The following is a 15311-nucleotide window of genomic DNA, read 5'->3' as shown; positions in this document are numbered from 1 at the left end:
AGTGTGAATTATATTTTTTTAACATGTTAACTCATGTATCAGTGTCTTTGATTAGGGTCTCAAAGCTGTTCACAATTTTAAAATCTCACTTTTCTTTGCTTTAACTACAGAACTCCCAAGGACCCAGACTGATTATGAGAATAGCTTAACGATGAAGATGTTCTTATTCCAGTTTGTCAACTACTACTCTTCGTGTTTCTACATTGCATTCTTTAAGGGCAAATTTGTAGGTTATCCAGGAGATCCAGTTTATTGGCTGGGGAAATATAGAAATGAAGAGGTATGGATATAGAATTGTATCCTCTTGACAGTTTAAGTGGCTTTGTGTTTTTTTCCAGTTGCCCAATGAACAGTTTCTTCGTTCTACATTCTTAAATTCATTTTAGCCTCAACAGAATATCAGGAAAAAAAAAAAATAAAACTAATGACTCTGTTTCATGTTAGACCCATGTAAAATTTAAATAAGATTTTCTTTTTAAAATTCCAGTGTGACCCAGGTGGCTGTCTCTTTGAACTGACCACACAGCTGACAATAATCATGGGAGGAAAAGCAATCTGGAATAACATACAAGAGGTGTTACTCCCGTGAGTATTATATTGTGTAATCTTGGGGATAGGACGAGACAACGTCCCACCCATCCAAGTCATTTGCCTACATATCCCCATAGCTGCATGCCCACCTCTAAAATGGAATAGACTATATTTATTAAAGTTCTCCGGATAGAAAGTAAATGTGCCCATGTTTAAACCTTCAATTCAGGTAAGCGCACTGTTGCAAATTATAGTGACCTGAACTGTGCCTTCTCATATTTCAACTCCTGGCATAAAATATTAAGGCAGTATGTTTTGAGTTATCTTTTACTTGTTTGAAAAGTATGCTGTTAGCCAAATTAGAGAGCAAGTTGGGTCTTCTCATCACTGCTGCTTTTCTGTGTATAGCTGCCAGTTTCCTTCTAATTTTCATACGAAATTCTAATTTCCCAAAGATGTATTAGTTATTCTTGCTACCCAAACATACACCATCCCAAAAATACATAGAAAGGGAGAGAAAGCCTTACAAATCAGCACTTGTTTTTGTGCCATTTAACTATGTCAAAGGGAACATAGTGAAATGAATTCCACCATAAACTTACCTTCCTTTACCCCAACCCTACTTGGGGGTCCTTGGCTAGGATTCTTAGAGCAAATGAAGAAGCATATCTGGTACTGACACCTACCTGTGGAGTGAATGAGTGACTCTTGTGTTTCAGACACACAACATAGAATTGTTTGTTGGACCCAGAGAACAAGCTCAAAGCTCTTTGGCCTTCCTAGCCTCACTTAGTTTCTCGATATTTAAGGCATTCCTGGGAATTTTATTCTGTACATACTTGACAAAATGCTAGTGTAATTCCAGTGTTAAGTGACTTACACTGGAGAAATTTGTCTGATAAAATGTTAAGGAAAAGAATTAGAGTAAAATATCCTAATCGCCAATACCATTATCCTTTGGTGTTTAGATAATGGATGGCTATAATTTTCTAATTTTATATATTTTCTGTGTTTTCCACAATGGGTATGCACTACTTATAAGAAAAGTGAACTATTATTTTGTGAAGGGATATTTTCTTTTCTATGATTTGGCTAGAGGATGAACCAAAGACCTACAATAGAGAATCCTAAATATAGGTATCCCTCACTGACTATACTCACTTTTTAAATTCAAGAACGGTAGACTCAAGAATAAAATAGATTCAGATAATAAAAGATGCTTGTATTCAAAATTAGCAAGTGGGAATACTGTAGAATGTCCTCAACAGAAATGGCGATTATCTTTAGTATGTGGATTAAATATGATCATGAAGATACAAAAAGAAAAAGAAGTATAAAGTACTTCACATCATGCTTTATACATAATAAGGATTTAGTAAAGGGTAACTTATAATGATGCTGTTATGCTAATATGCATGGTAAATTCCTAAGAAAACTATTTTGTAACCCCTGGTAGACAGAAGAAACTTCCAACCTTGGCCAGGGGAAGAAGTGTCTGGTGTCAGTGTTTTAAAAAAGTTCCCTAGGCAATTCTCACATGCAGTCCAGATTGGTAGCCCTGCACTAGAATCACAACGCAGTAGAAAGCCCTTCTACAGTTGAGTGGTTCAGCTCAGAAGAACTGAACAAGAGGTTCTGAGTCTATACAGAAAAGAAAGCTATTCAGAAAGATTTCTAATATGACCTATTATGGGTGAGGGAAGGCAGTTCAGTACATGGGGGAAGCGCCAGATGAGTTAGTCATGCAAGTGGCTGCCAGGACAGAAGTTTCCATCCTGAATCTTAATTGTGATAGATGTGGGGCCCCGTTAGTAAAAGACCTGCTTCTTTGCACCATGGAGAGGATTCAGCAAGAGGCTGAGGCTGAAAGTGTGAGGCGGAGCCAAAAATGATCCAATAGAAACCAGTAATCTTGAGTTTGGGGGTCATGAAGGGTGATGGACATGTGTGGTCCTTGGTGCTACCTGTGTCTCAGGGCCCCTGGAATGTCTGTAAAGCTGCGGATTCCCAGACTTGACTGCTTATAGAGCTTTGGGTTGGAGCATAGGAAGTAGTAGCACTAGCAACTAGCATTCCGTGTCGTTCTTATATTTGATGGAGTGAGATCTGCCGATCCAGACAGCATTGTGCCCCCAAACCAATATTCTAAGTAACTTGAGCCATATTTACTGGTGGCCTCAGCCAGTTAACATGTATTGGTCGAAAGAAAATCCCATGCAGGAGGGTTTGAATCATTTAATCCTGACAGCAACCCTGGGCAGTGTAGGTTTTATTACCCCATTTTATTTGAACTTAACTTTGGTAGTTAAATAGTAGCAATGAAGTATCGATTCAGGGGTATCAGAATCTATATTCCCTCCACTTTCCACAGCCTTCTGCCATGTCCCTAATGTCACAGGAGAGAAAGAAACGGGCAAAGATTGTGAAGCCAGGGGCATGTTCTGTTGTAATCTCCTCTTAGTAAATCCTGGGGAGTAGTCAGTGAGAAGTTAACACTGAGATCAGTAGCAGTGGGAAACCCAGCATGGTGAGCTATTTGTAATGTATATCTTATACCAAGCGTGTGCGTGCATGCACATGCAATGTATACAACTATCTCTACAGTAGTGTGAAGCCTTCTCATTTTCTGAATTTGAAATCCATACAGACGTTCTTTAATTAGCCAAGGCTTAGCCAGATGTTTATATCCATATTTGAAGTTGTTGTGCCTCCTCTGATGAACTCCGCACGTCAACCACAAGCCAGCTGTTGCTCTAGGGGACAACTGTTCTCTGTGCTACAGGTGCACACCTCAGTTCACTGCCAACTTGCCATTTTAAAAAGAAGGAAACTTATCTGGGCTACAAGGCTTTAAGAGAAAGAGAAAGATATGGCATATAACAAGAGACAACAGACAGCTCTGTGAGGACAGTATCCAGAAGTAGGCAGAGCACTGGGCTGCCAACTAAGGCTGTGTTTTCTTCTAGCTCTGCACTGTGATTTTAATGAAGTGTTTCACGTCTCTCGTCCTTGATCTATTCAGCTTAAAATAGGATCATAGACCTGTTCTATCTAATGTAGAATATGTCACTTTTCTCTCAGTGCTCTTCAAGGGCTCCCCAAGTCCCTCAGAGTAAAAAACACCCCAATCCTCACACTGGTCTCTTCCCCCCACCCCCAATCCACCAGTTGCTTCCTACTAGTCCTGGACCACCTCCTCCTGTCTGTCAAACGTGGGAGGCCTTATCCTGCCTCCAGGTCTCTGTTGTCACCGTTCTCTCTGCTCCTCCCCATCCCTTTGCCCCCTTCATATCCTTATGAAAATGTCACTTTCAGTGAGGTCTTTCTTCCTTTCCACCATCTCCATTCCTCCCTATCACAAATGCAAGTGCTCGCCACTCCTCGTTCTACTGTGTTATTCTCCACAGCACTTATCACCAGCTCCCATACCATGTCTTCATTTTCTCTGGTGATTTTCGTACTAGAAAGATGGTTTTGAATAATAGCACGGAAATGCGGAGGAGGGGAGGATAAAGTTAATCAAATGAGGGAAAGTATCTTTTAAAAACTAAACTCACATGAAGAGGAGGTAAGAGAAAAAGTAGCAGTTACAATTTTGATAAACCAAGGTACTTGGTCGTTAGTGCCCTTCCAAAATATTTTGGGAGAGGGAGGCAAAAATTAGAAATTTAGTGTGAAAATCAATTTATTGGGAAGATTGTGCATTCAGCTTGAGCTATCAAAAAAATACTTTTATAACCCTGGTCTGATAACGTTCTAATTTATAATTTGATCTTTTTGGCAGCTGGGTCAAGAATCTAATTGGACGCTGTCGCACAGTTTCAGGCTCAGAAAAGGTAACCCCACGATGGGAACAAGACTATCATCTGCAGCTCATGGGCAGCCTGGGATTATTTTACGAATATCTTGAAATGAGTAAGTCATTACTAAAGTTTTAGGTGCTACAAATTTATATTGGAGCATGTTTTGGATCCTCAAAGTATGGATTAGTAAACTAAATAATTATCTAGCATATTGAAATGAAGAGGAGTATGTTTCTCTCCACTAGATAAAATTATACATCAGGCTTTCAAATAAGGTGACTGTGTGTATCTTTGTCAGTGTTTGTTGTACAAAGCTAAAGATTACCAGTGACATGCAGTAGTCATTGAGGTCCAACTTCACCATTAATTCTCAGGGCATTCCAACCATGTTGTCTGAGAATGAACCCAGAACTATTATTAAGATGGGATTCAGCTTGGGCTGGAGTCCATGCAGGCACAGCTGTTGGCCAATGAAGTTCTGAACCGAGTCATTTAAGCAAGCCTATACAGAAAGCCTGTAGGAGGAGCATGTTGCCTCTTGTTGCAGGAATGATCACAGCCAACCCTCCCCCCGCCCCCCACACACACCCCCACCCCCCACCCCCGCCTTTGACAGTATATCTATTTCCTCTGGCTGGTGGTTTCTGCCTGGTTCCTTGGTTGACCTCGTGGCTAATCACTCACTTGAATTCAGAACCATTTCGCTGGTCTGGAATTAAGATTTTTAGCATAGCTCTTCTTCTTGAATGTCTTTACCCATTTGTGTAGTATTTGCTTGTTCTGTTTCTCTTCAGTTGAACTTGATTTTGAGCTCTGAGTTGCCTTTTAAATGGATACATCTCAAAATAAATTTCCATAAGAAATACCATGTATCTATCATTCATGACACTTATATGTAATAGAAAGCTAACAGTCTACATGTTTTGTATCTGCCCTTTCAGCTAACCACCGATTTACCATTTTTTAAGCTTAGGAGACTAGAAAAGGAGGCACAATACTTTTGTTGACAGGCCTTGCATTTATGCATAGGAGTTTGTGTGTTAGTAAAGACATCCCTTTGTGGTTCCTGTTTATAATGCAAAGAGAGGGTGTCTTTTATTAAATCATTCTATATATAAAATAATTGCTTTTAAAAATATACATGGAAACACATCTGACATCTGCTTCCTTTGGTGAGTGAAAGGTTCATCTTGTAGCTTCTTTGGTCAACAGTGCTTTGCATCCTGGAGTCTGATTTGAATTTCATTTTTGCTTTTGTTATGTTTTGTGACCAAGTTTGAGTAAGGGTGTAGCTGCTGTACATAATGTAGAAGCTATATTTATTTACTCGGTTTGTTTTCAAAAGGACTATAAGACAATTACCAGTTATCCTAAAGTAAGTCGTAATTAGAAATATTTTATATGGAGCTATTAGCATTATTAATAATATCCTGGGGGAGAATTTGTTATTTTAGCACCAAAATAACTTGGAGGAAAAAAGCTATTTTTCTGTAGTTCATTAGTCAAATGAATTAGGAAAATTGATTGATTTCCGAGTAGACAGTCTGTTATTCTGTATTTAAGATCAATTCTTCAACATCTCTTTGGCACTCATCCCTTTTTCCCTCTCTCTCCAGTGCTACACCCATGCACACTATCCAGGACTCGGGCCTGTCTTCCCCGCCTCCGTCATCTGTTTCTCTCCACCACCTGCATTGATACTTCCCTGTCTTTGCAGGATGAGCTTTCCAAATGGAAGAAGCACTATAGCTAGGTAGCCTTTAAAAAAAGTATATATACATACAAGTACATACACATATATACACACCTTGGCTTTTAAAAAGTAAAACAAAAATGAAGGGAGAAAAACATTCCACAGAGAAGGGAACATTTGGTCATATCGAAAGCTGCCTAGTAATCAAATAAACAAGGACTGAAATATACAGTGGCTTTGGAATATGTAGCCACCAGCAGAGTTAGCAAGCGTCTTGTTTCAGTGCAGTGCTGAGGACTGCAGCAGGGTGTAGAGGGAATGGGTGGTGGAGGAACGATTAGTGTAGGTACTTCTTCAAGAAACTTGACTTGAAAGTGAAGAAGAAAGCATGGAAAGTATTAGCCAGTAATCTAGGGTCATGAAAATGTTTCAGATGAGGGCTAGTTCTGTTTTTCCAGCGAGTGTTTTTTGCCTTGCTAAATTGCTAGGTCTTTTCTTTCTTGCATGCTTCCCTTTCTTTTTTTTCTTGGAGTCAAAAATTGTTTAGAAAGTTCTTCTCACTTGAATATCAGAACAGATTATACCATCTGGAATTTATTTTGGTGTCAAAAGTGAGGACTCCATATCAGTTTTCCAATGATTCAGCTAATTTCTTCAGTACTTGGATCTACTGATTTGAAGTATTATATTAAACTCTCCTGAATACGTACATCTATTCTTGAAATCTTTTCTGTTTAATTCAATTTTATTATTGCACCCGTTCTAAACTGTTCCAATTACCGTAGCATTATAATATACATTAATATCTCCTAGATCTGGTCCTAATTTTTTTAGAATATTTAGTTTTCCTAATACTGTCAATTCAAACATCCTTCCTCATTGTTGTACTTGTGTATATTGCATAAAGAATTTTAGCATCGCTTTCAGCGTTTTTTTATGAAATCTATTTGGGATTATTTACTAAACTTGTATTTAAATTCTAAAATAAATTTTGGAGAATAAATTTGGTATGTCCCCAAATTAAGCAGACTTGAGTCGACTTAATTAAGAGTATGGTATACTGTACCATTCATTCATCATTTAAGTCAATTACCATGTCTTGCTATTTCTCACTAACTTATTTTTAAATAGTCTATGCTTTTGTTATAAATGGTATCTTTTCTTTTTGGGATTTTTGAGTTTATTGCTAATGTAGCCCTAATTTCTGGCTTCTCTTGAATAATGAGATCTGGCAGCATTGGGACCTCATTCCAACATAGCAACTGTGAGTGGTCCTCTTCAATAGGACATGCACTTGCCAGTTTACCACAGTTGACTGCACTCATTTCACTCAATTCTGTTACTTTCTGGGCTCCTCTGGTTGATAAGTTCATTTAGGGTTAGATGAGTCAGACACAGATGTTGACCTCACTGCTCGGTGCTCTGCTGCTGACATCACCAACTCTGGTCCTTGCCTATCTGATTTCCCTAAACGTGACCACTCCTCCCTGGCCTTTGGACCTGCCAGGTCTTTCCAGCCCTGTCTGCCCTTCTGTAACACACTCTGGCCTCTCAGACCAGAAGCACATGCCAGCTCCTCCTACCTACCTACCCCTCCACAGCCTTGGCCTTCCTGGCCAGAGTGGTCTCTCCCCCTGGTCTAGCAGTAGCTTTACAGGGGCTGTTCATTTTCTTTTCACCCACAGTCTGTGTTACATACCTGTACTAGCTTACTTTAAAGGTCTGCCAATTAGGAGGGGAAGATCTACAACTGAAAAGTATAGTACAATACAGTATAGTATACATGGTATGTAGAGTAGATGCCACATAAATTACAGAAAAGGAAGAAGAAATCTTCTAAGCCATCACACTTAAATCTTGACTCAGTGTGACCATGTGACCTGCAGCAACTTCAAGATAAAAATTCCTAAAGGATTATATTTTGACTTATTAAGACACTCTTATCACATACATTTCTGTGATTTGTATAATATCACAGCACTTGCATTCACAGACTCCGGGGAGCTTGCTCATTTGCCTATTTTCAACATATGTTCTCCAACATTCTCTAAGCATGGTCTTCCCAAAGGTACATTTCTTACTTCTTTTTAACTTGCTAGATACGTGCACAATATTTTTTTGATCCTAAGTTACAGATCATCTTCCAACATTCTGTTTCAACACTGAGAATGAATAATATGCTTAGAGTATCCCAAGATCATTTATCAGCAAATAGCTTTAAGATTTTTAAATATATTATTCCTGTTAAGTGAGTGTGTGTGTGTGTGTGTGTGTGTGTGTGTGTATGAAACAATCTATAATTCGTCTTCTTCCTCAAAATCCCATATTTGTGTTTTGTTTGGATTCTTTCACTGTTGAACAGTTGTTACCACAGATGTCGGTTTTCTTTGGGGGTTAGTTGGTTGTTTGCCTTTCTCTTTCTTTACAAGAGTAAAGGAAAATATGTTGTCCTTCCATCCATCCACCATTCTGTGACGTGTGTCCATTCCATTGACAGTTATTCAGTTTGGGTTCGTCACCTTATTTGTGGCCTCTTTTCCACTGGCCCCTCTGTTGGCTCTGGTGAACAATATATTGGAAATAAGAGTGGATGCATGGAAAATGACCACCCAGTATAGACGCATGGTGCCAGAAAAAGCCCAAGACATCGGAGCATGGCAGCCCATCATGCAAGGAATAGCAATTCTGGCTGTGGTGACCAATGTGAGTAAAACTTAGGCTTCACAGGGTAAAGACCTTGAAAAGTCCAAAAAATGTATTAGCATTGCTACCTCTGGAATCAAATGTTTAATATTTCTTAAAAAGGGAGAAGGATGCCAAGACTATTCACCATACAAACAACATAGCTCTTATAACTAATTATTAGTTTTAATGTATTTTGTTTGTAAGTCATGAAAAGTAATTAAAAGTAATTAAAAGTCAAGACGTCTGTCTTATAGAGGCAATTGCTAAGAGTAACCATTATACTGTTGTTGCACGTTTGCTAAAGTTTTTATTCAATAGAAACATTCTAATAGTAATAACAATAAGTACTTTTTTAATCCTCAAATGACTATAAAAGGAATTATCCAAAAGTGCTTTTATAATGGACATGGAAATCTATCCATTTAGAGGTTGAGAATCCTAAAATAACAGCTATCATTCTACCGTATTTTGCTATATATTTCAAATTATCAACATAAAGTAACTATTTAATGAAGTATGAACACTGTGCATCCCCAATCTTGTGTTACCTCCCTTGTCTCCTAGGGCAGAGGTTCTTCAAAGAGGTGGTTTAGGACAGGTCCCATGTCTTCCCCGTACCCCTTTAGTCACTGCTAGCCACTGTCTGGTCATTAGCCTCATATCCTGCTTGTATCCCAGCTGTGAGGGACCAGAACTCAGTTGTTTACAACCTTTATTAGGGACCTGTCCAAACACTCAGTCTCTCTCTTTCTCCCCACAACCCCACAGAGTCCAACATGCCAACTCATCAGGACCTCCTGCCCTAGAAATACGCTTAGAACCAGGGCTGTTTCCTCTCATTTCACTGCCAAGCCATAGTCCCCAACAAAATGACATCCCAGTTTTAATTTCTTAAGCTACCCTTTGCCCTGAGTCCCCAGCCTTTTTCCATAAGCATTGTAGAAACAGAACAGAATTCGGCAGTGCCTATGGGTTAGGCTCCTGGATGAGGGAAGCTGCTGAGCACTGCAGACTCTGGGGTCAGACCTGAGCTCCAGCTCCCAGCACTGCAGCTTGCCGGCCTCGTGACCTATGGCCAGGCCTTAATACTTCAGAGCTCCATTTTATCATTTGTAAATTAATTCCCAATCACATATTTTAAGATTATATACCATAAAAGGTGGTTAGAGAATTCATTGAGTTAATGCATGGAATGCACAGAGGCTGGTCCTCGAGGAATGTTAGCTGCTATTTTATCATTTTCATTACTCATCATCATCCAGAGTGACGGTGTGTAGACTTTGACAGGTATCTAAACTAGAGGCACAAGAATTTTACAGCGGGTCACTGTCTGAACCATAGTTACAGTTTTATACAATAAAACAAGTTATCTGGAGGCCAACTGTCACCCCCAAGAACCTTCAATTTATCTGAATTGCATGCTATCCCTCCTTTTTGGAGAAAGTTGCAAATCACACACACACACGCACAAAAAACAACTGCTAGTTTCTGTCAGTTTCCGTTTACTCAAATAGCCCACACTTTCAATGTCCACTGTGCTGCAAAATGAAGACTGATGTTCAGAAATAAGACAGTGAGGCCTTTCAAGTTCCATAGTCATAAAAGGATGAATCTGTCACGTTCAATATGCTGCACAACACTAAACAAGGCGGGAACGTGGACTTGTGTGCTTTAGGAAAATTTTCAGCAACAAGGTTTGAAACTAAAAGGATTTTTGTTTGACCTTCAGCTAACCAGAAAATTCAATTGACTCATACTCCCCATTCTTCAAGCGTTCCAGTTTGATTGTGTTAGGCACCTTTTTCCTAGTAGCCCCAGCCTGGCTCCACTCCATTCGCGCAGATGGAGTGCTGGTGTGTTTCCAGGGCTATTCAGTGCTGTGTGCGTGCTCACGTACCGCTCATCGGTGCTACTGGTTCTTACCCAAGTAGCTGTTTTTTGTTTTTGTTTTTTCTTATACCTTAGGCTTCGTTTGTATACCCCAGGAATTTTTTCCATATTAGGATATGAGACAACTTTCAAGATGCAGGTCCTGTGTATGTTATCCTCTCACATACCTAATGCGTGTGCAAGAAAGGCTAACTTTACATAATAGGAGAATTTTTAACTGTGGGAAGGAGAGAATAGCCACTAGGGATGAGAAGGGACATCAAGCAGGAGTTTGTTATAAAATCATTTTAAAGCTGCTGGTTCAATAAATAAGCTGAATTGACATTGTTGTATCATGCCAGAGCATCTGCTATTGAAGACCAGTTTTAATTTATTTTGATATAAATGGAAAATTATGTTTGGAACAGCATGGGAAATGGAGCACACTGCATTTATTTGTACTTTTGCAGAGTGTCTCAAAGCAGCTCAATTCAGGAAGAAAAAGTATCTTGTCAGAAAATAGAATTATCTTGTTAGAATTTTTTGTAGCTTCCTAAAGCACATATGCAGGTGATTCTAGATAAAGCTGTAGTTCAGTTAAATAATAAAAAATTTTAATCTAATGAAATCTGGAAAATTAAAATATTCTTGTCTTATACCACTACCACGGGCAGGCAGACAAACACACAGAAAAATGTTTTAGAGGAAATGACAAAGGTGGTTCCAGTGGGGGGAAATTTTGCAATAGAAAAACCCCTTAGTTGTTTTTCTTGCTTTGCCTAAGATCTTGTTTGTTGACTTGTGATCTGTGTCTAAACCATATGTTCAGATAAATACTATTAAAAATCATGTTGTACCAAAAACATGTCTGTTCTTCTGCTTCAATAAATGACTGAATCATTTAGCTTTTACTTTCTCTTTCCTTCAAACCAGTTTTGTACATTAGAGAACTTAAAGCCCAAATTAAAGATCTTTAGAGAAAATTCATGTAATTCATAAGAGCTTTACATCCTAACAGATGTCTGTCAATTCTGACTTAAAATGTACAATACATTCTTCTCTTGCTAATGATTATTTTAGGACATTTTTTTAAATCAAATTTGATCTGAGAATATCCATAAAGCTCTCATTTAAGATATTTAAGATACATTTGACCCACATTTATTCCTTTAATCTGGGAACATACTAATTTGATAATTTATAGTGTTCATTACTTTTGGAAGTTTAGAGGCTTAAACACTAGATCTAACGAAATAAACATCATTGCTTGACTATGTGAGTGGATCAACCCAATATATTTTGCTACCTACATTTTATTAAAATTTAAAAATTACTGCTGTCTAATGAAACAGCATATATAAGTATATACTGAGAGTTTACAGACTATGTATGGGTTGACTTGTCTAAACAAGATACTATAGAGAAAAAGTATAAATTTAAGGGCTGTTATTTACTTAGTTTAGATCAAGGAAAATACATTTTATGTGGCTTACGTTCTATTTTTAAGAGGCAAGTAATTTTTAAAAATCAATTTTGTATTGCAAAGAAATTGTCTAAACCCAAAATATTTTCAGAATATTAACCTTAGTATTACATGTACACAAGGGCCTTCTACATGTGAATCATAAAAGATTTAAATTATATTGAATAGAGCTCCAAGGTTGACTGAATTTTGTTACATTCTAATTTTTAAAAATATAATTTACGTATTTGCAAGAAACTCTCGAGTTACAATACCCAAGTCCACAGTTATTCTTACTGCACTTAAACGTAACGACGACTATCAGGCCTTCACTTTTGAACTACAGATAGACTTCTGGACATTTCTTAGAATTGAAGACCAAAAGGACACTATTCTACTTTAAAGCAGCTGCTCAAAGATTTTAGGCTATTCACTATCTATATCCAATTGTTAGTTAGGAGAAAGGGTTTCTGAACCTTTAATTAAAAAAAAATAAAAAGAACACTGATGAAAATGTAATTCTGGCATGTTGGGTAACCATAGCTGTGAAGGCTCTAAATTAATGTCTCCTTTTTTTCCTCCCAACACAGGCCATGATCATTGCTTTCACATCAGACATGATCCCCCGCCTGGTGTATTACTGGTCCTTCTCCGTCCCTCCTTATGGAGACCACACCCACCACACCATGGAGGGATACATCAACAATACTCTCTCCTACTTCAGTGTCGCGGACTTTAAAAACAGAAGCAAGGGAAATACGTACTCTGGGCCTGGTGGTCATACCATGTGCAGGCAAGTTCTGCTTACGTGTTTTCAAATGCACTTCCATCTTTTAAAGGACTTTTATTGTAATGTAATTCTATTTGATGTCATTTAAGTAAAATTGCTAGAGACATTTTTTCCTAGCTTTCTTTTCAATCAAACTTAAAAAAGGATAAGAAACAAAAGTAATACACACTAGGGTTAGAGCTTTCAAATCAAACCATAAAGCAAGATTTAAAGTTGAGAGTTTCAAATGATTACAGGTAGACCGATCCAGGAGAAAAGTTTTATATCTTAGAAATGAGGAAATTCTAAGAGTTCCAAAAAGCAAGATAATTGAGTTGTTATGACTAATGTGTTATTCAAGCACAACCTGACAACATTGAATGATGACAAACTAAGCACTCTCACTTAAAGGAACACAAAGATAGGAACTGTGAATACTCCAGCCTAGCCAAAAGTATTCTCTAAAGGTATTACAAAGCTCTCTGCAGTGATTTTAGTGGCTGGTAAGATCAACTGTAGACAGTATACATCAACTAAATTACCAATTATAAGTTCATTGACCACAGTTCTTTGAGTTTTTTTGTTCAATGGAGTCTTAAACCTAAAGGAGGCTTTAAAATTCATTTAGATCAACTCCTCAAAGCTTTCTGATTCAAATTCTCAACAACACAACCAAGAAATCAGAAATAAGCCCCAAATAAATGTTTCAAAGTGACACATAGTAGAGCCTCTTCAGAATCTCACACTGAATCTGCTTACTCTTACTTTGCATAATTCTAAAGAGTAATTAAATTCTTCTAGGTCTAATAGGTTACAGGCAGAAAATTCGAGATGTGCTACCTGAGGGAGAAACACTAACAGCAGTAGTATATGACATCTGACAACAGGAAATTAGTAAGAAAATTATAATAAATATATATTACTCTCTATAGGCAGAGAGAGCCCCATAGCTGAACTGAACTGTGATGACACCATGATATAAATTTATAAACAATTCTGAAAATATGCTAAGTTGTTTGTTATTATCTTGAGAAAGTAGGCATAAAACTACCAAAAATTTTGAGATATTTTTGTTCTCTTTTTACAAAGACGGAATCTGTTATTTACCATCATTTTCCTCTTGTTCATTAAATGAAGTACTACTAGAATAGTTATTTGAGTTTTGTTACCAAATTAAACCTCTGGGAGAAAATTTCTATAATGCCCAATTTAAAAGCATTGCATTGAATATGACCTCTTTTCAAATGGGACCTCGTTTACAGTCATTGATCTAAAAGAATTATCTCCTGACCTGCCTCGATTTTGTTTCCAGGTATCGTGATTTCCGGTACCCTCCAGGACACCCACAACAATATAAACACAACATCTACTATTGGCATGTGATGCAGCCAAGCTGGCTTTTATCATTGTCATGGAGGTAGGAGAAGTATACATACTTGGAAATAGTTTATAAGGCAGTATATATGCAGACCCTTTATTAACTTTAAGTATTGCCGACTCTGACTTGAAATGTATAATACATTCTTTTCTCTTGCTAATAATTATTTTAGGACATTAATCAAATTTGATCTGAGAATACACATAAAGCTCATTAATTAAATGAAGTTGCTTATCTGCTTTAAAAGTTAAAAGCATATTATATGCTAAAGGGATCCAGTTCTTTTCAATTCAGTATTAATTGAATGCCTTTAGGGTGGGAGCACTGAGCTACATATTAGGCTGAAAAGGGACTTATTCAAGATGAATAAGATGTGACCTCTGATCTGGAGTAACTTTAATTGCTGTAATAGTTTTATTTGTATTATTTTTATTGATTTTTATAATATACCTTCTTACAATAGTTTTATATCCCTAAAATCAACCAGCTCTGAAAAATGACTAAGGCACCTATAAATTTGAAATTGATCTAGCCAACTTCTTACAGTGAGTGAATAACTACTACCAAATTCCAGAACCTCAAAAGTTGCTTAATTAGTACGGTCAGTTAGGATTACATTTAGCTGCAAGAAATAGAAAACCATCTATAGTAGCTTAAACAAATAAGGGTTGATTTTTCGCACATAAAGTTCACTAGAAGTAGGTGATTACTCCTAAATCAGTTCCATCTCACTGATATAAGGACTGTATCTCTGATTTTCTCTCATTGCGTGTCATGTTGTGGTTGCATTATGAATGCTGCAATTCCGAATAACATGTTTATGTTTGGGGCCAAGGAGGAGGAAAAGGGAGATGCTAGCCATACCTGTTTCTTTCTGTCAGGAAAGAAAATGCTTTGTCAGAACCCCCTCCACCCCACCCCAACTCTGAGCAGACTTCCATCGTATCTCATCCTAGAACTATAGCACATGGTTCCTCCTAGAGATATTTGGTTTCTCTGAATAAAATCAGAATCTGTTAGCAAGAAAGAAGTGGGATAGGCTACCTGGCTTTGATAATTTTTCTAGTATTTTTTAGTAGCTACCACACACTAACGGAAGGAGAAAGTAATGTATCATTAAC

General features: G+C 37.6%; 1 protein-coding gene across 1 annotated transcript in view; it reads left to right on the top strand.

The window, feature by feature from the left end:
* Positions 1 to 15311, top strand: part of ANO6 (anoctamin 6) — a 165410-nt gene that overhangs the window by 146008 nt on the left and 4091 nt on the right. Inside the window, 7 exon segments of the mRNA XM_039882240.1 lie at positions 111 to 280; positions 488 to 585; positions 4316 to 4446; positions 8525 to 8730; positions 12634 to 12836; positions 14125 to 14192; positions 14195 to 14229. Of these exon segments, the coding sequence (XP_039738174.1) occupies positions 111 to 280; positions 488 to 585; positions 4316 to 4446; positions 8525 to 8730; positions 12634 to 12836; positions 14125 to 14192; positions 14195 to 14229 (911 nt within the window).

Source organism: Pteropus medius, unplaced genomic scaffold (genome assembly GCF_902729225.1).
Source record: "Pteropus medius unplaced genomic scaffold, Ma_sr-lr_union100, whole genome shotgun sequence".
Classification (NCBI taxonomy): Eukaryota; Metazoa; Chordata; class Mammalia; order Chiroptera; family Pteropodidae; genus Pteropus; species Pteropus medius.
Note: the sequence above shows the minus strand (reverse complement) of the source record. Positions and strands in the feature narration are given on the sequence as shown.